The sequence below is a fragment of the Lipophrys pholis genome (genome assembly GCF_963383615.2).
Source record: "Lipophrys pholis genome assembly, chromosome: 19".
NCBI classification, from domain to species: domain Eukaryota; kingdom Metazoa; phylum Chordata; class Actinopteri; order Blenniiformes; family Blenniidae; genus Lipophrys; species Lipophrys pholis.
Window position 1 is genome coordinate 13455287 of NC_137647.1, and position 20943 is coordinate 13476229.

Consider the following 20943-nt stretch of genomic DNA (forward strand, 5'->3'; position numbering starts at 1 on the left):
GAAAAGTATAGAGATCCACCATATTCGTTTCAGCCACACCGAGCCTGCAGGGCAATCATTGACCCACAGGGCACTTTATCATTCAGGAAACAATATTAGTCTTATATTGTTAAATATAACTGACTTCTTTATTTTAAATCAATGGATTGTTGAAAGAATGTGTTATTCTGTACCTCACTACCAAAGAAGTGATGAATTAACCTACTTATGAATACCGGACAAGTACAGTGAAGGGATTACACTGATAAAATATCCATGTGCTTGTTTGACGTTGGAGCCCCAACGCCATAAAAGTTTTTGTTGTTAATGGTTTGAGGATCAATTGGAAAGAAAAACATTATTGGAGGTGAGCTACAAAGAGTCCTAATGTTAAAGTGGTGTCTTATAGGCTCTTGTTACCATAAAACTTATCTTTTTGACTTGTCTATATAATAGTTATATTGAATTGTGCTTTAAAATGTTACCGTCTGTCAAAATAAGTTTTAAACTCCACTTGTTTCCATTTACATTAGTCTTTCTTGCAGAAAAACATACGAACGCCTCCAACATAGAGCAAATAGAGAGCAGCTTCTATAGTATGGACATTCACTCAGCCATATTCATAAAGATTTCAATCCAAAGGAATTCAGCTGAAGAGTACACTGTCATTCAAAATAAAATTCTATATGGTGGAGTTTCAGAAAGCTTGCAGAAAAAAACACTGCGGCACCCTTAAAGTAAGAGGTATTAACTTCTCCATCAAGATAGCCAGTATAGAATTACCCCTTATCAACCAGGAATAAATTTATGCAAAACCCCAGAGAGAGAAGACAGTTTTCAAAGGAGATAAAAATCAGCTGGCGCCTGTTGAGGAGGTGCCTGTGTTCAGCCTGTCCTGTCACCCAAGGACAGAGACTCTGCCTCGTCACACCTCAGAAAGAGATTTCTATCTCAGTTAAACCAGAGGTATGGCAAACTGAATGAAAGCAACATGAATATTTTTCAATAAAATCCTAACGTGAAGCAAAAATAATTGTTCTAGATAACTTAAAAAAAAGTCACTCATCAAGACCTCAATGCCAAAAAGATCAGTCATGAGTCTGAAATATAAATTGCCTTGCTTCAGCTCAGGTAACATAACCAAGTAATTCTGCCTTCACACTTTTGCCGTATTTTCTTTCATTTTTCCATGTTATTGTTTTTCCTCGTCATTAGCCTCACACGACTGTAAATCCTAGCCTCTCCTGGGACTGCCAGCACCTTCAACCTCTCCCTCCCTGTGCTTGTGATCTTTAGGCTGGTGGGAAACATGCAGAGGTATTCCTCTTTCTTCCTGTTCCATGCATGACTTTAAGTGGAGCCCCGAGAGACTTGGACTGGGTTTACTGACAAAACTTTCCACTCTCCCACATGCTCGCCATCTTGGGCCTATTCGCTGGATCCTATCCGCTTCTTCTTTGGGCTCCGCCACTTGTATGTCCTTGTGCGCCATTGTTACAGAGTTAGGCCTCAGTGAGCAACCTCCACCAAGCGAAAGGTGCACTGAAGCCATAGTTTCAGGTCACAGGAGTGCGCTGGGGCGTAGGTGCTGAGTAACTCTAGATATTTAATTACAGTGGGCACGGCAGTGCGATAAGAGGGTCGCGGCTTCCTAATACCCTGCTTGGTGAGTTAGAAGTTGTTTGTCTCCCAGGAGTACAAGTTTTGAAATTCCTATGGAATCAAAGAAAAAGTTGCCATTTACTTTTGCCTGTGACGGCTGAAACCTGAGTCATCCATTTATAACAAACTCAAATTACGATCACTATGGTTTTAGCTCAGAAGTTAGCCTGGCGGTTGTAATTCACAACATGAAATTTCACATGAATCTCTTTGCAGAAAATCAACATAAGATGGCTTTCTTTTCATTTAAGCCATTATGTACCCAACCTATACACCTCTATCGCCACTAAAGTTACCTTGTTCTTCACTCTTCTATCTAATAATTAATCAGTAAGAAACAACATGTTTTTTCCGATTTAGGGTGTTCAATCTTCTTCTAATTTGGAGTCACATAACCGCCGAGGAGCGGGACTTCAACAAGTCAAGGCAGACAGAGCTGCAGCTAATCTAATAAAACCATTCACAGTTTTCTTATTCACACCAAGAAAAGCAACAAAGCTGCTCAAATATTGGATCTCAGGAAATCGTGCAGAACAATTTCCTTCGAGAGTAACATTAGAATGAACGAGTCGGGCTCCCGGAGGTTCGGGGCCACCACCGCTGGGCCGCTCAAATTAGACGGTGCTTCCCTGCCGGGCCCGGCCCGGAGCCTGAACACAGGAGCAGCTAAAGGGAGCTGGAGGAAAGACTGGAGGAAGGAGAGAAAGGGGGGAGACACATACAGCCTTGAATTCCTGTGTTATTTTTGGCACGTTTCACCAAAAATCTCTTTCGGTCTTCACACATTTCAGTAACCCCCATAAAAGGGGGGAGACAGGAACATGGAGGAGTTCAACACGAGTAGAATATATATATATATATATACACACACAAATGACAGTGGCTTATATTCATGAAGTGTATTTTTTTAGGCATGGGTTGTATTGAACAGATAAAGTGATGCATGTTTTTATATAACGCCGAACAGAACTCAAAATACACTATACAAAAGTCTTCACTCACAAAAATCTGTAATTATTTTACATAAGCTCTTCTCTATCAAGATGAGTGTAAGGAAACATGGTGAAATAAAACACATTTCTGTAACGGTATTAGGATTTGTAAGGACATGTAAGTAGGATTATTATTGCAACAACACATCAGTAGGGTAAAACTAAGATGTCTCACAAAAGTCCATCAAGACGGATGCAAACAATTAAAAACCCACTATCCAAAAAGTTGAGACGAGGAGTAAATTATCAAAAAAAAATAAAGATTTAATGATATGCAATTCTTAATAAGAAGCTTTCATCTGGAAGTAAGCCTTTTTTTTTTTTTTTTTTAAATAAATTGATATGAATTAAAATCCAAATTCTTATAGTTTCAAATCAAAGTTGTGCCTATATTTATTGCCAGAGTCACAGTATTGTCGTTTTTTCCCCCCTGTACAACGGTGATAAACACCATATTTGCACAGCTAAAACTTCCCCAATTTGTTGACCTTCTCCTTTTCCTTCGCCTCGATGCGGGCTTCAACAAAAATAGACTTGGTTCTCTCGATTGTAACAGGACACTGTTTTAAAGCTCTTGAAGTATGCCATTGTTCATTTCACCCCTGCCCTTTCTGAACATAATAATCTCATTGCCACGGTCTAATGCTGAAATCCCTGAACACCTAAGAGGCCTTGATCTGCTTGACCACACAAGATATTCCCATTTCCCCTGCAACAAGTGATATCAAAGGTCTAAACCGTGCTCACTGGTGAACTGCTCAGAGGAAGTACATCTGTAGACCATCCGTTTGGGAGCATGCGGCTAAGGTTGAGGTACTGGCGCTGATGGCAGGTGCTATACCCTGGAAGGTGATTAGATATCATCGCTCTTTCATTAACTTGGCATTTCTAGTATCTCAATGACCGCGTGGAAAGAAAAGCCCTTTTCATCGGTCCTCCCAACAAATGAGCCCTGCTGAAAAAGAGCCAGGTTAAGTTGGGAGGATAATGAAACAAGAGAAACGAGACGACTCACAAAAAAAAAACTAAGTAAAGCCGTGCTACTTGGGCATAATCTATATAGCATTTAAATCCACGCATTAAGAAAATGTCCAGACCACTATGTACGACCCAATTTGTGGGTGTAAACTTTGTAATGCGAACAAACAAGTTGGAATGTAAACAGACGCAGGTGACCGAAACAAGGGGGAAGTGGGAAAACACATTGGCGTTTATTTTTAGGTTTATTACACCACAGGTGAGTCTCATTTTCACCAGATCGCTGAAACAGGTGGGAGGAGAGAAGAGGGCGAACGTTCCATGACGTAGAGCAAACCCAGGTACACACGGGCGCTTTATGAAAGGTGTCTCTGTGTTGAAGGAAGCGGTGGCGCTCTGACATCACCCGGAGCCTCGGATGGGACCTTTCATGTGTGCCGGTGCCAGGGAGCCGCTGCGACAGTCAGCCGGTCTGAGTCAGCGCCGCGCGCCAGACACGAATGTGCAAGAATCCATGACACAGACGGGTTTCACAGCTCAACCTGGAAACCTCCTGGAAACTACCTTATTGTGACGCTTGAGCTTTGGGGGATTCACAAAAAACTAGCCGCTCAAAAAATCTTGTATTAGGAGTTCAAGAAATATATTTCCTCATTCAATGTGGAAGAAGTCCCGCAAGCATTGCCTTTAACAAATTTCTCCGAATTTTTTAATTTCTCTTTAAATTTTAACTCATTTATTTGTGATTATGCTTGCTCATGTGAGATTTTTCTCTTTATAAGTGTCTTGAAGATGACAATACTGATAATGCTGCTATATAAATGAATTAAAAAATGTTCAAATCATTACCTGCTCTGAACCAAAGGGAACCTTTTGGTGGGTGTAAGCACATTATGAGCCTTTGCAAAGACTAAGATGCTGTCACAACATTACATCAGCAGTTTGTGAAGGGGTCATCATTATTCAGACATAAAAGTTTATTTAATAGAAAGAAAGAAAGTTCTACATAAAGTTGATCAAGATGATTTCTTGTTATTTATGTACTCCAAGCCCTCTTACTTTGCACGTTTCCTTGAGCAGTAAAATGTGCAAACATAATTTCATTAGTATAACAAGTGTCAGTAAAAACGTCAGTAGTGCCATACCGGGAACAGATCAGTGTGTGCCATTAGATAAGGCTAAATAAATATCTGTACACAGAAATTTTCGCAAGGCTGTGTTTTATTGTTTTATTTAAATAGAATCTATTTTCATTAGAGGAATCACTGACCAAATTATTATGATAATTGTCTGGTGCCACCAACTACCATGTCAGTGCAGAATGATTGTTATTTGAATCTATTCATTGTGACTGTCACCTGCTCCCAGTTTAAAAAAAGACCCCTGTTGAGTTTGCAAGCACATTATTAGCCTCTGCAAAGAGTCAGGTAATGTCATAACATCATGTCAGGAGTTTGAGAATGACCCATTGTCATTCTGACATAATTACAGGTCAGGCTCTGGTATTGGAAATGGAAGCAGACTCTGTTTCTGTAGGATTTAATTGTCATTTAAACTGACCTCACCTGAAGGCATGAATAGTATCTTCAAGTCACTCAACAGCTTGTGATTGGAGGTGCTTTTCATGTGACCTGTTAGAAAGACTGAAATGTGAATATTTTTCATTTCAAGCAGTAAGTAGAATGATAAAATATAGAGTTTCATTTGAAGGAAGACATATATATATATATATATATATATATATATATATATATATATGCAGAAATGCATGCCACTGTCTCTGAATCGTTCTGTGATTTACATCATATTTTGTTCAATTGTAACAAAACTTTAGCTCAAAGGTGGCAAATATCCTACACTTGTACTGGTTCCACTGTATTCCCAGATTGGACTGCATTTCCTTCCATGCAGATACACTATCTGTTGTGAAGCCAAGGTGTTTCAGTTCAGTAGAAACCAACAGCAGATAACGCAGAGATTTCAATGCTACTATCTCCTGAGGAGGCCACAGAAAGGAGAAGATAAGCAGGAAAATGTTTGTCGGTAATTGCCACACACTGCTGGATACGGGTGAAGGCCAGGCCAATACATCTGTTTCTCAGTTTTGCACAGCTATTCATTGGGAAAAACTGGAGGGTCAATAAATTATCATATGGTTTAGTACAGTAAACCTGGAGATCAGTACTTTTGTTGTGTTGGATCATCTCAGTATTGTTTTAAAGATCTGCATTTAAAGGTGTTTTACAGAAATCCCCAAAATGTGCTCTATGGTTGAAATGTGAATGTAGTTAAAAAAAAGAATTTCCTGCTTTCTCAAGCGTACTGCATATTTTCTCTTCTGCAGTCTTGCTGCTGAAGGCACTGGGAGCTGTTGTGGTTCTGCGTGGGATATCAAGGAGGTGCGAGAGACGGAGCAGGGAATATTAGGCCCATCCTTCTGACGGTGACAGGGTCTTGATAAGTCCTATTTAAACTTTACCCTTTGCAAGATGCCATGTGTCAACAGTCGCCCGTGGCCAACACACTCTCATCTGGTAAGGCAAATACACCGGGCAGCCCCTTCATCCCTGTCAGACTGTCGCTGACACTGACACACTGCAACCAGAGCGTCTAATTTGAATCTGAGAAAGACTTCAGTGGGGAAGACACTGGGAAGAAAGTTGCGATTGTTCACCCAAAGGGTTTTCCCAGCTTTCCGTCTCGCGGTCTTCCACCGTGTCTGAAACAGTCAGAACTCGTTGTGGAAAGTCTCAAACAGGTGACATGTCAGTTGTGAGTGGCTGAAGCCACCTCCACCTCCTCTAACTCTGGCACTCTATTTATCACCCAGTCAAATCTTCTAAATGGAACAAAGGCAGAATATATGATCCAGTTCAACTGCATGCTAAATGTGGTATGAACATTTTAACAGGCTATTTGGGGAAAATGCAACGGCTTCACCGGAAGCACACCTTCCATTTAGGAGAAGTAAAAATAGTTTAAAAAATGCTGCTCTTGCCACTTTTTTTTTTGTTTTTAATTAAACAAACTACAAAAGGTGCAACACAAAGGTGTACACGCCTACTGCACTAATGCACCAAAAAGTTTTGGAAGAAAAAAGAGAAAACAGGGGCGGTCTGCTCAAACATTTGCAGTGGAATCCAAGAGACCTAAGAGAGGTGGAAGACATGATTTGGCAGTTTACCTCAAGTGTTTGCCTCAAAATTTTGACGCCACGGCTCGAAGTCAAGCTGAGAAGTTTCCCAAGACCTGCTCAGCCTGCAGACAGGTGTCCATGTAAGCTGTGATCCTGGCCTCCGAAGGGAAAAAGAAAAAAAAAAAAAAGAAAGAGTCCCTCAACCCATATCAACTGGAAGTCAGTCTGGAGGGCTCCTCAAATCCTCTTCAGGGTGCTAACCTGCCCAACTCAACCTCTGACGCTTCACCAGGTTTCCTCCACTGTGTGTCAAGATCATTTGCTTCTAAAAGTAGAAAATCTCAAGTGGCAGCAGTTTTTTTTTGTTTTTTTTACACACCTCTCACCGTACACAATTTCATTTATAAAACTGATTATTACATCAACATTTCAAGCACATTTTATGGTGTGAAAGACTTTTAAAGCAAGCCCCATATCGACTGCCAGTGCCCGTGTGTGATCTGACCTTCAGCTATGTTTTACTGGGGGAAATGGGCCGAGCTCTCAGCCTGAACACGGCGAATCAAGTTACTTTGAAGTGTTTTGGAAAATCAGTATGATTATACCTATCAAATGGTGATGGAACAAAAACAACTTACAGCCCTGGAGTTTTCCTACCTCCTCCATTCCTCTCCAATATGAACTTTGGAAGAACAGGGCTTCAGAATAATATGTCATCTAAATATGTTCAAGGAAGACGAGAATGTTTTCTATCACAGCCTCTGATCAACCAACAGGGGAAGGAGCATATCAAAAAATAGAAAATAAATTTAAAAAAAACCCACCAGGATCAAGACAGAAAACATTTACCACTAAATTCCCGACAATGACGTATGTTTTTTGATTGAAAAATTTGATCTTTTTTGTCAAAACTACAATACATTAATATGCCATACTTTGAACATTTATTTTACGTTAAGACCTTCATCATCATACACTTGAGCAATGGTAAGTGTTGTTTTGCATCATTAACAAAGTGAAGTTACATTGAAAGAAAGTTCAGTAAAGCAGAGGGTGGAGAGACTTACCTGTCAGATAACAAGGACAAAACTAGAGAGAAGGATATATATACACATATACATATATATATATATATATATAGTCATCTGTGTATTTCTTTATATGATTATGTTTATTTGTATTTACAAATGAGAAACTGAGGAATCATCTTTAAAGGGTGCATCAGATTCTTGAGAACAGACTTTCATTTTCTACATTTTCATTATGAAGAGATCACCCATCCATCTATTTATTTACAGCCTCAACCAACCTCCTCCTGATGCAGATATTTTGATGTTACCTCACCGAGAGGTTAATTTAGAATTCTCTTTCTCTTACCTCAATTAATGGATAGTAAGTAAAACTTGAACGTTGAGCCAGATATTAAATGTTTTGCACAATACCCGGCCTCTTCTCAAGTTCCTGGACTGCTGACTCCCCCTATTGGCACATGTGTGCAGACTGAGACTCCGTACTCAGCTTCACAAACTCTAATGGACAAAACTCACTGCGTAACACAGACCCTGTACATTTGCAGCCACTGTGAGTTTTTATTTATTTTGATGATTGTCATTTGAATATTAAAAATAGAGAATTAACTGAAACTCTAAAATTACTCACGTTAGCTTTTTTTTGTTGTGTGGGTGTGTTTTCTTTTTCTTTGTTTATTTTTTTTAAATACTAATATTGTTGTCTTCAACAATTCTCCAAGATGAAGACAAAACAAAAAACTTAAATGGAGTAAACGCCTCTGAGATGGGTTTTCTCTGTTGTTGACAGCATGCGTTGTTAGTCCATAGTCGGATTACGCCCCGCCCACTGAAGGCTTCATCCAATCAGCCACCTGCAGCCAAATATAAATCCGGACATCGCCTCAGAAATCTCTGCACTCCAGAGCAAACCCTGCACCAGCGGACATCTGTCACACTTCTCCTGAAAGTCACACTTTCAACGTTAATTATAACAGTGTAATAACTTGTAATTTGCTTGTAAAGGTGGGGGGGGGCGTCATTTGAGCGCATTTTTGTTTTTTTAATCATCATTATTGGACTTTTTTTTTTAAGGACACAGCTCTGCCAGTCAAGGTGTTGCCCTCTGACAGACTGTCCCTGCAGTCTTTGGGCGCATCACCTGGATTTTGACAATATTTGTCGTCGTCGTCTTCTTTTTTTTTTTTTTTACTTCAAGAGGTTCTTCTTTAATTATTTCGCATGAATCTGTTCGACGCTTATTTGACGATGACAGAGGAACAGAGGTGCCACTCTGACGCTCCCAGCCCCAGCATATCCGAGGACTCCGCGGGCTCGCCGTGCCCGTCCGGGTCCGGGTCAGACACCGAGAACACCCGGCCGTCCGACAATCACCTGCTCAGGGCTGGAGACTGCAAGACGGAGGGTGAAGACGAGAAGTTTCCAGTGTGCATCAAGGACGCAGTGTCCCAGGTTCTGAAGGGTTACGACTGGACGCTGGTGCCGATGCCCGTGCGCGTAAACGGCTCATCGAAAAGCAAGCCTCACGTCAAAAGACCCATGAACGCGTTCATGGTGTGGGCTCAAGCTGCACGGAGGAAGCTGGCCGACCAATATCCGCATCTGCACAACGCAGAACTCAGCAAAACTCTCGGGAAACTTTGGAGGTAAGCGGACTTTGCGCGTTTACTCACTTTGGGTGCCGCGCTTTGACGCGCAGCTGTGCGCAGCGCAGTTTTATACCAATATGTATATTTGACTTAACCTTATCTGGTTTTACTTGCCGATTCGTTCTTGTGGTAAACTTGTTGATTCAGTTTTACACATATTACATTGTGATGATCATGCAACATTTAACTTAAATTGACCATTATCATAATTTAATAACTGCTTAACTGTCCTTTGTTTGAGCTCATCTATTTTAAAATTAAAGCATATCTTCTGTGATGTTTTTAGATTGCTCAATGAAGTGGAGAAACGTCCGTTTGTGGAGGAGGCTGAGCGTTTAAGGGTGCAACACAAGAAAGATTATCCTGACTACAAGTATCAGCCGAGGCGCAGAAAATCTGTCAAAAACGGGCAAAGTGAAGGACCTGAGGACGGAGAGCAGACCCACATCTCTCCAAATGCGATCTTCAAGGCGCTGCAACAAGCCGACTCTCCTGCTTCCAGCATGGGCGAGGTGCACTCACCAGGAGAACATTCAGGTGAGATAAGAAAACATCAAAATAATTCAAATCACTATAAATAACTAATGGATATCCAGTTTGCATTATTTTTGCAATTGTCATTTTCACACTTTTTTGTAAATAAACTTTTTAGAAGGACGCTGAAAATGTAACAGTTAATGATTAATGGTTAATGATTAATGCCTTTACTAGCCATCAGGCAAATACACCTGTCAGCAAAGTGTCAATAAACCCTCTCATGGAAGTGTTTACATTCATACTGGCTGATTGCATAAAGGAAATACTTATCATTTAATATATTTAAAGTTAACTTGAAGTCTCATCTTTTCTTCACTCTGACCAGGTCAGTCACAGGGACCTCCAACACCACCAACCACCCCTAAAACAGACCTCCCATCCAGCAAAGCCGACTTGAAGCGTGAAGGTCGCACCATGGCGGACGGCACAAGTCGCCAGATCAACATTGACTTTGGAGCTGTGGACATTGGCGAGCTGAGCAGCGACGTCATCTCTACCATAGGAAGCTTCGATGTTGATGAGTTTGACCAGTACCTGCCACCTCACAGCCATGCCGCCATCGCCGGTACAGCCCAGGCAGGCTACGCCAGCAGCTACGGCATCAGTAGCTCCTCAGTCAGCCAGGCAACCGGATGCTGGATATCCAAACAGCAGCAGCAGCAGCACTCTCTGACTACCCTGGGAGGAGGAGGAGAGCAAGGCCAGCAAGGTCAACAGAGAACCACCCAGATTAAAACAGAACAGCTGAGTCCCAGCCACTACAACGAGCAGCAGGGATCCCCGCAGCATGCCACCTATGGGTCCTTCAACCCACAGCACTACAGCGCCTCCTCGTACCCCTCCATCACAAGAGTACAATATGACTACTCAGACCAGCCAAGTGCTGCCAATTCCTACTACGGCCACACAGCCGGCCAAGGCTCCAGCTTGTACTCCAGCTTCAGCTACATGAGCCCCAGCCAGAGGCCCATGTACACTCCCATCACTGACAGCACCGGGATCCCCTCTGTGCCACAGACCCACAGTCCACAGCATTGGGAGCAGCAGCCCACATACACACAACTCTCCAGACCCTGAGGGGGCCTTTGCTCTACGACGCCATGAAAAAACACGACAAAGACTTTTTTTTTTTTTTTATAGTTGAGAAAATATATCTTTGGATTGGCTCACAACAGTGCCTTTTTTATTGGTTGGAATTGTAACTATATTTTTTAGATATATTGTAAAAATGTTAAGTCCTCTGTGAGGATATTGTATGTAAGTGGAGGGCAGTCGGGATATTGGGTAACATCAGCCACCCTCTTTATTGAGGTCAAGATGAGAAATATGTAATCATGTGGTCAAAAAAACATCATATAAATGTGTTTTATCAGATGAAATATCATTTCCAGATATATCTGTTTATTAATTGCAGGTCTAGAGACATGACAACATTCCATGTTTTTATTTTCCATCATTTAATGTCATTATTTAATAGACATAATTAACACCCAGAAGACTCATTTTCCTCATCCCCATACTCATTTTACACCTGCTTGAGAGCAAATTGTGCCTTCGGACTAACCTTTTTTTGATGGGTAATTTAAAAAGAAAATCATGATAACCTGAAATATATTTAGTATGTTTTTGTTTTTTAAAGATGTATTTTTATTTTTTAATAAATCCATTAAAAGTGGCTCATCTTACCCTGCTCTCTCCCACTGTGTACGTCTTCTTCTATTGTAATTATCATCACGCTCAGTGTCATCAGCATCTCATCATCCTGATCTCAATGTTTAAATCACCTAAAGGGGCAGGGAAGCTGGTTAAAGATGCCTCAGTGGCCTTTCATCTCACTAACTGATATTCTGCTCTGATTATTTTGTACTGTACATATTCTACTGTAAATTTCATGAGATGCAAGTGTTGAACAATTCAGGCTTCAAATAGATTAGAATCTTTGGCCATCGGTGATTTAGTAAAATATTCTACTTCTTCTTTGCTTTTTTTGCTGAAGTTACTGTGTTGGAAACACTATAGCAGGTGCCATGTAACTCTTCAGGGGGCCTTACTGTGTTGCTAGATGTAACGGCAATACTTGCTTGTGTTTTTTTTTCTTCTGCCTTGATACCGTTGGTGCCTCTGGAGCCGCAGCAGTGAGGCTCCGTCCAGTGGCATTGCAGTGTGAAAACCACAGGAATACTTTGAACTTCCTGCTTGATGAGCTGCAGGACGTTTCCTTCGACGCGATTCGTCGCCGTCTGGTGTGCTTCTCTCAGACCCCTCTTCCTAATTTATTTCATAGCATTAATTTTATTTGATATTTGCAATCATCCTTTTTCAATTCTGCAGCAGGTGAACAAGGTTGCTGCAATAAATCTGTTTATTTATCATATAAATGCTTTTTTCTGCTCAGTTATTGTCTGTTTGCCTGTTTCTTGTGTTCACGCCATTACTTTTTCCTCAGAAATGTTGTACATCTCATCGTTTCTTTTATTGCTTTGACATTGCTAGTTTAGGTCGATGAGTTTTGTTTGCTTAGAATGTCTTTTTTTTTTTAAGATTGCTTGGAGCCCCACTATGGAGGCTTGCGTTTGGGTGATCTGCTTTTCTTTTGCCACAAAACGATTCTATCTTTAAAAATCGTCCTTATTTTCTACTTTATATCTTTGTTTCTCGTATTGTCATCTTGTTTATTGGGGGCTCCTCCAGATAAACGTGACATTGTCTTCGAAGCTTATCGTTTGTATTACAATTGTTTGCAATAAAATACGAAACACGGGGAATTATTTGTCCATCTTGTGTTTCATACTGAAATGTTAGTGTCAATGTTAAAGTTCAGTGAGGGTAATCATGCCAGTTACAATAATAGAGTCTATAGCGGTAAATGGTAATTAAATTAGAATTTCCTTGAATTTTAATCTATTTTAAGCAACTCTCATAACATTTATACCCACAGAAACTGATAAAAATCATATATATTTAATCTTATTAAAGATACTTTGAGTTAGTGGCACAGACATACCAAAACAACTGCATTTCATGAACAACACGCGAGAATTTAAGAAGTTTAGATCATTATAATAATGTAGGGCAGCCACTTAAGAATGGTAAAGAAAATTTAAAAGGAGCCAATCAGAATATACTTTACACACAATCTTTCGTATGAATTGGACGAGCATGATGGAATTTGTCCAAATAAAATGAGACGGCACTCAGACTCAGTTGTGTCACATGACCTGGTCAAACAGGTCGCCCTGGTCAAATAAAATAACGGTTTAAAGACGAAACGGGGTAATCGTCAAAGATCACCAAAACAATGATTCAACTGTTTGTGTCGTTTCACAATGACAGTAAATGTCAGGACTCTCCCAGGATGTGGTCCTGAGGGGGAACTCTTTGAGAGAAGTGTGTGCAAGTTGGTGCATATTGTGGTAAAAGCAACACGCAGGACATGGAAAGAGCTTAGGACAGAGGTATTACAACTCTGTTTTACATTGTAGAATATGCTGGACACTCAACCAAGACTGAAAGGCCCAAGACAATAACTGACAGAAAAGCACAGACAGAGGTAACCTTTGAAAAACCGGCCGCAGTTTGATCTTTAGTCTTATTGGAATTATCTTCACAGTTTACGGTGAAAGCAAAGTGGAGCCGTTTGGGCATGCATTTTAACTGATTGTTTATCTGTGACAAAATGAAGCGTGTCAAAGAAAGTAAAGCCCTCCTGTAACGCTTGGTCGAGACTCGGTAATGCTGCTTGGTGGCTTTGTTGTCCCTCGTGCTGCAAGTGTTTCAGCGAGGGGGAATTCAGAAGATTATCATGGAATTTAAAAAGCAACGTATTCCACAGTCTCTGGAAACTAAGTCATGACATTTTATTTGCTGCTTTAACTCTATACTATATGAATATACTTTAACGTGTCACCATATAGCAAACAGAGATAAAACAGTACTGAAAGCAAACAACTGAATCAAACATTATTTTATCTCAAAGCTTCGTTTGTTGGATTACTCTGCAGTGGACGGCATCGGTCAGAAAACATGTTAGGATGTGACGCTTGTTTTAGTAGTGTTACTCTTAAAACATTATATTTTTAGCTTTTTCACCTCAAACTATATGATCAGAGTCCCTTTAACATATTCAGTGTAATAAGATATAAATAAAGCAAAGAGAACTTTCCTTTTTTTTTTTTTTTTTTAAGATTTTGTTAAAGCTACAAGGATCAACTACAGAGAGGCTGAAGAAGCGGACTGTTTAGAAGTGTCCATCAAAACGTCCTGACCAAAATCCAAATGAAATCCTTTGGAAGGAGCTGAAATCAAAAAGTGCAGAAAATAATCCAGCAAACCACAAAGAGCTTGGCCGTATATCTAAACCTCGGGTCGTCTGAAAAACAACGGGCAACTTTCCACAGATCAGATCAAGTGATTTTTTAGAGGCTGTCACTTCTGTCAAGTTCAACAACTAAATAGTCGTTAAGAATAACAATAATCGTGTTTAGGATACAATTTAGATTTAAATTTCAAAATCACAAGAAAACACTGCCATCACTACCTTTTCAAATACTCGGTCCACAGTTGCATAACTGCCTAGTGAAATGTGTTGGTAACTGAATACAAAGAATTATATTTTATCATCCGACAGACTGTCTTTAATCCACTGACCTATGCAAGTAAGCTGAGTAATTGTAAAAACAGAACCAACTGGCATGTATAAGATGTTTATTTTACGTTCATCTATAAAGGCAACTTTGAAAGAAAACTTGTGTGGTTTAATAATCATAAATATGATATGTCATCAAAGAGTAAGGAAGACGCTCAGATGAAGTGACGGCTTCAGAACGATATGAGGACTTCTCTGCCGTCCTGTGTGTTCTTTATGTTGTAATTCTTAGTATCAGTATCTGTTTGTGCTGTAAAAAAAACACATGCTTCTTAAAGAAAGCTAAGACTTTTATTTTGCTGGGTTTGTTTCAGGCTATTTCCAGATATTTTAGATTTCACAGTGAAAATTACATTCACAATTGTAATATTTGCAGTCCAGTATCTTTTATTTTCATGAGAATAATATATTGCTTCAAACAAAACTGCATCCAAGTTATTATGTCTACTTCAGGTCGATATGCCATATTTCTAAATCTCTTCAATGTCAAATTCTCTGTAAACATAATTTCTTCTAACTTGCTGTTGAAAACAATTTCTTTGACATGTTCACTGTGGATTCCTAAGTTCAAATAACAAATAATAAGAGGCACTAGGTTGGTCTTAAGGGTTTGTTTTCAATCATAAGTCTTAACTGCACAGAAAAGTTGGAACTCCAGAACCCCTTAAATGTTGTGAAAGTTTCCATTGTGAACATGTCATTACTAATCCTCATTTCTATTACTACCAAGTCATTATACAAGGAAGTCGCCCTTACCTATGTAATGGAATTTGTTCCTATTCATGAATTCCAAAGTAATATTTTTCTGTTTTAATGTTTCCACGGGCTGTGCGCCCACCCTGAAGTTCTCTGGCGCCCTCCAGGGGAGGAGAGCCTCACTGTTAGAAACCTTTTTGCTTCGGCTGATAATCAAATTACGTTCCCGCCCACTGAGACTTCTACCCAATCCCTCTCCTGCCGTCAAATATAAATACAGGCACCGCTGCCTCAGTCGGTACACTCTATAGAAATCTGATGACAGATGAATTTTCACAGTGATTAATTAAAAAGCCATCGTCTGCGATTTGCTGTCTTGTCTACAGAAGTGGAGGGAGCGTCAACACCGAATGCTTTTTTTTTTATTATTGTTGTTTCTTTTTTTTAAATTATCGTTATTATTAAGAAACTACTCAAGTTTGTCAGTCAAACTTTGCGCCCTTCTAGACTGTTCCTACAGTCTTTGGGCAACCACCTGGATTCAGAAAGAAGGCTTCCTACTTTGACTTTTTTTCCACTATCAGAAGCCATTCTTTAAAATTTTCGCATGAATCTCTTCGACGCGTACCTGAAGATGACAGAAGAACAGGAGAAGTGTCAGTCAGACGCTCCCAGCCCCAGCATGTCCGAGGACTCCGCGGGCTCGCCGTGCCCGTCCGGGTCCGGGTCAGACACCGAGAACACCCGGCCGTCCGACAATCACCTGCTCAGGGCTGGAGACTGCAAGACGGAGGGCGAAGACGAGAAGTTTCCAGTGTGCATCAAGGACGCAGTGTCCCAGGTTCTGAAGGGTTACGACTGGACGCTGGTGCCGATGCCCGTGCGCGTAAACGGCTCATCGAAAAGCAAGCCTCACGTCAAAAGACCCATGAACGCGTTCATGGTGTGGGCTCAAGCTGCACGGAGGAAGCTGGCCGACCAATATCCGCATCTGCACAACGCAGAACTCAGCAAAACTCTCGGGAAACTTTGGAGGTAAGCGGACTTTGCGCGTTTACTCACTTTGGGTGCCGCGCTTTGACGCGCAGCTGTGCGCAGCGCAGGTCTTCGGCACCACGCGTTTCCAATGTGCAATCTTTATTAACGCGTTTGTGAAATTTACTTGTATCACCCATCAAGTTCTAATATGACCACAGAAACACTTTGTCGTTTGTTACATATGAGTAAACCTTTTTGAACCGCATGCAGAAACTTTTGATGATTCTCGAATACAATTGCACGGATCTGGTAACTTTAGCTCTCGCACTAATTAATCCATGTGAATAACGCACTATTTTCTGTGATGTTTTTAAGATTGCTCAATGAAGTGGAGAAACGTCCGTTTGTGGAGGAGGCTGAGCGTTTAAGGGTGCAACACAAGAAAGATCATCCTGACTACAAGTATCAGCCGAGGCGCAGAAAATCTGTCAAAAACGGGCAAAGTGAAGGACCTGAGGACGGAGAGCAGACCCACATCTCTCCAAATGCGATCTTCAAGGCGCTGCAACAGGCCGACTCTCCTGCTTCCAGCATGGGCGAGGTGCACTCACCAGGAGAACATTCAGGTGAGATAAGAAAACATCAAAATAATTCAAATCACTATAAATAACTAATGGATATCCAGTTTGCATTATTTTTGCAATTGTCATTTTCACACTTTTTTGTAAATAAACTTTAGAAGGACGTTGAAAATGTAACAGTTAATGATTAATGGTTAATGATTAATGCCTTTACTAGCCATCAGGCAAATACACCTGTCAGCAAAGTGTCAATAAACCCTCTCATGGAAGTGTTTACATTCATACTGGCTGATTGCATAAAGGAAATATTTATCATTTAATATATTTAAAGTTAACTTGAAGTCTCATCTTTTCTTCACTCTGACCAGGTCAGTCACAGGGACCTCCAACACCACCAACCACCCCTAAAACAGACCTCCCATCCAGCAAAGCCGACTTGAAGCGTGAAGGTCGCACCATGGCGGACGGCACAAGTCGCCAGATCAACATTGACTTTGGAGCTGTGGACATTGGCGAGCTGAGCAGCGACGTCATCTCTACCATAGGAAGCTTCGATGTTGATGAGTTTGACCAGTACCTGCCACCTCACAGCCATGCCGCCATCGCCGGTACAGCCCAGGCAGGCTACGCCAGCAGCTACGGCATCAGTAGCTCCTCAGTCAGCCAGGCAACCGGATGCTGGATATCCAAACAGCAGCAGCAGCAGCACTCTCTGACTACCCTGGGAGGAGGAGGAGAGCAAGGCCAGCAAGGTCAACAGAGAACCACCCAGATTAAAACAGAACAGCTGAGTCCCAGCCACTACAACGAGCAGCAGGGATCCCCGCAGCATGCCACCTATGGGTCCTTCAACCCACAGCACTACAGCGCCTCCTCGTACCCCTCCATCACAAGAGTACAATATGACTACTCAGACCAGCCAAGTGCTGCCAATTCCTACTACGGCCACACAGCCGGCCAAGGCTCCAGCTTGTACTCCAGCTTCAGCTACATGAGCCCCAGCCAGAGGCCCATGTACACTCCCATCACTGACAGCACCGGGATCCCCTCTGTGCCACAGACCCACAGTCCACAGCATTGGGAGCAGCAGCCCACATACACACAACTCTCCAGACCCTGAGGGGGCCTTTGCTCTACGATGCCATGAAAAAACACGACAAAGACTTTTTTTTATAGTTGAGAAAATATATCTTTGGATTGGCTCACAACAGTGCCTTTTTTATTGGTTGGAATTGTAACAATTTTTTTTAGATATATTGTAAAAATGTTAAGTCCTCTGTGAGGATATTGTATGTTAGTGGAGGGCAGTCGGGATATTGGGTAACATGAGCCACCCTCTTTATTGAGGTCAAGATGAGAAATATCACCTGGGCCTGGAGAACTGATAAATGGTGTCATTAATGCAGTTCAGAACTTTCAACTATTTGTTGTTTTCTAGCATTTTAACATCATTATTTAATGGATGCACTATTAACACTTAGAAAGCTCGATGTTCCTGTCCCCATAATCATTTTACACCTACTTAGGGGCAAATTGTGCCGCACGATTAACTTCTTTTGATGGGTGAAGTCATAATAATTAGACAAGCTGAGTTATATATAGTAACCGCTATTTAAAACAGATGTACTTTTATTCTGCAGTGAATTCATTGAATATAAAAGTGGCTCATCTTACCCTGCTCTCTCCCACTGTGTACGTCTTCTTCTATTGTAATTATCATCACGCTCAGTGTCATCAGCATCTCATCCTGATTTCAATGTTTAAATCACCTAAAGGGGCAGGGAAGCTGGTTAAAGATGCCTCAGTGGCCTTTCATCTCACTAACTGATATTCTGCTCTGATTATTTTGTACTGTACATATTTTACTGTAAATCACAGGAGATGCAAGTGTTGAACAATTCAGGCTTCAAATAGATTAGAATCTTTGGCCATCGGTGATTTAGTCAAATATTCTACTTCTTCTTTGCTTTTTTTCGCTGAAGTTACTGTGTTGGAAACACTATAGCAGGTGCCATGTAACTCTTCAGGGGGCCTTACCGTGTTGCTAGATGTAACGGCAATGCTTGCTTGTTTTTTTGGTTTTGTTTTTGTTTTTTTTCTGCCTTGATACCGTTGGTGCCTCTGGAGCCGCAGCAGTGAGGCTCCGTTCAGTGGCATTGCAGTGTGAAAACCACAGGACACTTTGGACTTCCTGCTTGATGAGATGGACGATTTTACCGTTAGCCAGATTAAATCTTCGCAGCACATCAGGTCTGACTCTGATGTGCTTCCGTCATTTCATTTTTTTCCGCCCTAAATCTTTGTCTTAATTTATTTTTTTTTTAGCATTAATTTTATTTGAGAGTATCTATTTGCAATCATAGTTTTTTTTTTTTTTTTTTATTCAGCAAAAGCTAACTGAGGTGAAATAGGTTGCTGCCATATGTGGCACAAATTTATTTATCGTGCTTTTCTGCTCCATTATTGAGAACCCGACCCTAAATTGTTCTCCACCAGTACCTTGTTATCCCCAAGTGTTTTCTCTGTGTTTTTCCACTCTTTTGGAGATTAGTCCAGTTTTCAGAGTATTGTTTGTCTGGTGTACAACTGTTTATTTTTATTTTTTATTTTTATTTTTTTGTGGCGTCTTCTGTTCAGGTCCTCGGCCTTCGTTTGCTGAAAGGACTTGTTGCCTTAAAAAAGAAAGTTTCATTTTTCATTAGTTCTCATGTTGTCATCTTCTTTTTGGGGTTCCCCTTGGTAAACATGGCATCATCTTAAAAGCATATCTTTTTGTATTGTATATGTTTGCAATAAAAGTAAAACAGAGAAATACATCAGCGCATTGTTTTTCTTAATGACTTATTACAAGTTATGGTTTGCAGCATCTGATCGCTTCGGTGTACCTTAACTGGAATGTGGTCGACTCAGAATTACTTTCGATCAGCATCCATGGAAACTACATCTCAACAAACAACAGAAAAGTCAATATTTTGTTTTATGAATGCAAGAAAAAATACTTTAATTTCTACATTTATCACTGCTGCCCTCCACAGCAGCATGTTTCAGTCTTTTTCTCTGGCTTGCCAGACCATGAGGTAGGTCACAGGTCCATTATTACCACGGCCTATTGACAAGATGTATGTCCACACCCCTGCCCCGGCCTGTATACCCAGCAGCTTAAAGAAACAAACTAGACATTGCATATTGTTTATCCATTACTGGCCAAGTAGTAAAGGAGTAGAGCTGGCCTTAATAAATCAGAGAGCGTGTAAACACAATCAGGTAGTATGGCATTGTGTTGAAATTCGAGGCACATTCACAGATGACGTCTCTTTCCTCACATAGAACTAAACCTTAATCCGCCATCCAAGGTTTCACCTTATCTCACAGTGATGACTGGACGGATTTTTTTCTTTATGAACCCATGACGACGCATGAGACTTTGCTGCAGAAAACAGAATTGAAAACGTCAACAAATTATTATTATTATTATTTTCATGCTACTTTTTTAAGACATCTAAAAGTAACCGGCATTAAAGGTCTTTTAAATTATACAGCAAATATTTATACATGTAAGTAAATTTTTTCATGTGCAGACCTAGAGTTCATGCATTTTCTGTGTTTTACTGAAAAAAAAAAAAAAAGACTGGTGAATGCCACTTTCACCAAGTTTCATCAGAATAATGTGTCATGTGGTGTTGTCAAAGAGCAATCCTTCGGGAAATGACATCAGCATTGAGGCTTTCCTTGTGTGCGACCAGGGTGATTCATCCGCTGGGCTTTTTATGCAGACCAAACACTACTGTCAAGTAGCAGTTTAGAACAAAAGATAAATGTACCACTTTCCATTTAGCAAAATTAAAAAAAAAAAAAAAAAGGTTCATGACAAACGCCCTGATTTTGTTAAAATTAATAGAAACTACTTAAGATCCAGTTCCATAAATTAAAGATTATACCAATAATTACTAAGAATCTATATACAATTATATATCTTTCTGGACCAAATACACAAGCCCGTCGAGCTCAGCACAGACATTTTTGGCAGTGACAGAGTGACCCAGCCACCGAGTGAAATGGGGCTGCAATTGGGCTGCTCCCCA

At 40.7% G+C, this 20943-nt stretch overlaps 2 protein-coding genes across 2 annotated transcripts; both read left to right on the top strand.

Moving 5' to 3' along the window:
• The first annotated feature begins 8671 nt into the window (after positions 1-8671).
• Positions 8672-12724, top strand: LOC308124206 (transcription factor Sox-9-B-like). The gene is made up of 3 exons (XM_080487105.1): positions 8672-9421; positions 9711-9961; positions 10287-12724. Exons 1-3 carry the CDS (start codon positions 8997-8999, stop codon positions 11036-11038), a joined length of 1428 nt encoding a protein of 475 aa, XP_080343231.1. The 5' UTR covers positions 8672-8996; the 3' UTR covers positions 11039-12724.
• Positions 12725-15602: 2878 nt separating this feature from the next.
• Positions 15603-19677, top strand: LOC308125006 (transcription factor Sox-9-B-like). Its single transcript, XM_080488448.1, has 3 exons — positions 15603-16337; positions 16656-16906; positions 17230-19677. Exons 1-3 carry the CDS (start codon positions 15910-15912, stop codon positions 17979-17981), a joined length of 1431 nt encoding a protein of 476 aa, XP_080344574.1. The 5' UTR covers positions 15603-15909; the 3' UTR covers positions 17982-19677.
• The last annotated feature ends 1266 nt before the right edge of the window (positions 19678-20943 follow it).

Bases quoted from the DNA above. Each gene is read 5' to 3' on its own strand.
- LOC308125006 (XM_080488448.1), top strand. From the start codon at position 15,910: ATGAATCTCTTCGACGCGTACCTGAAGATGACAGAAGAACAGGAGAAG. The intron at 16,338-16,655 runs GTAAGCGGACTT...GATGTTTTTAAG, and splicing joins ACTCTCGGGAAACTTTGGAG to ATTGCTCAATGAAGTGGAGA. The intron at 16,907-17,229 runs GTGAGATAAGAA...CACTCTGACCAG, and splicing joins CTCACCAGGAGAACATTCAG to GTCAGTCACAGGGACCTCCA.
- LOC308124206 (XM_080487105.1), top strand. From the start codon at position 8,997: ATGAATCTGTTCGACGCTTATTTGACGATGACAGAGGAACAGAGGTGC. The intron at 9,422-9,710 runs GTAAGCGGACTT...TGATGTTTTTAG, and splicing joins ACTCTCGGGAAACTTTGGAG to ATTGCTCAATGAAGTGGAGA. The intron at 9,962-10,286 runs GTGAGATAAGAA...CACTCTGACCAG, and splicing joins CTCACCAGGAGAACATTCAG to GTCAGTCACAGGGACCTCCA.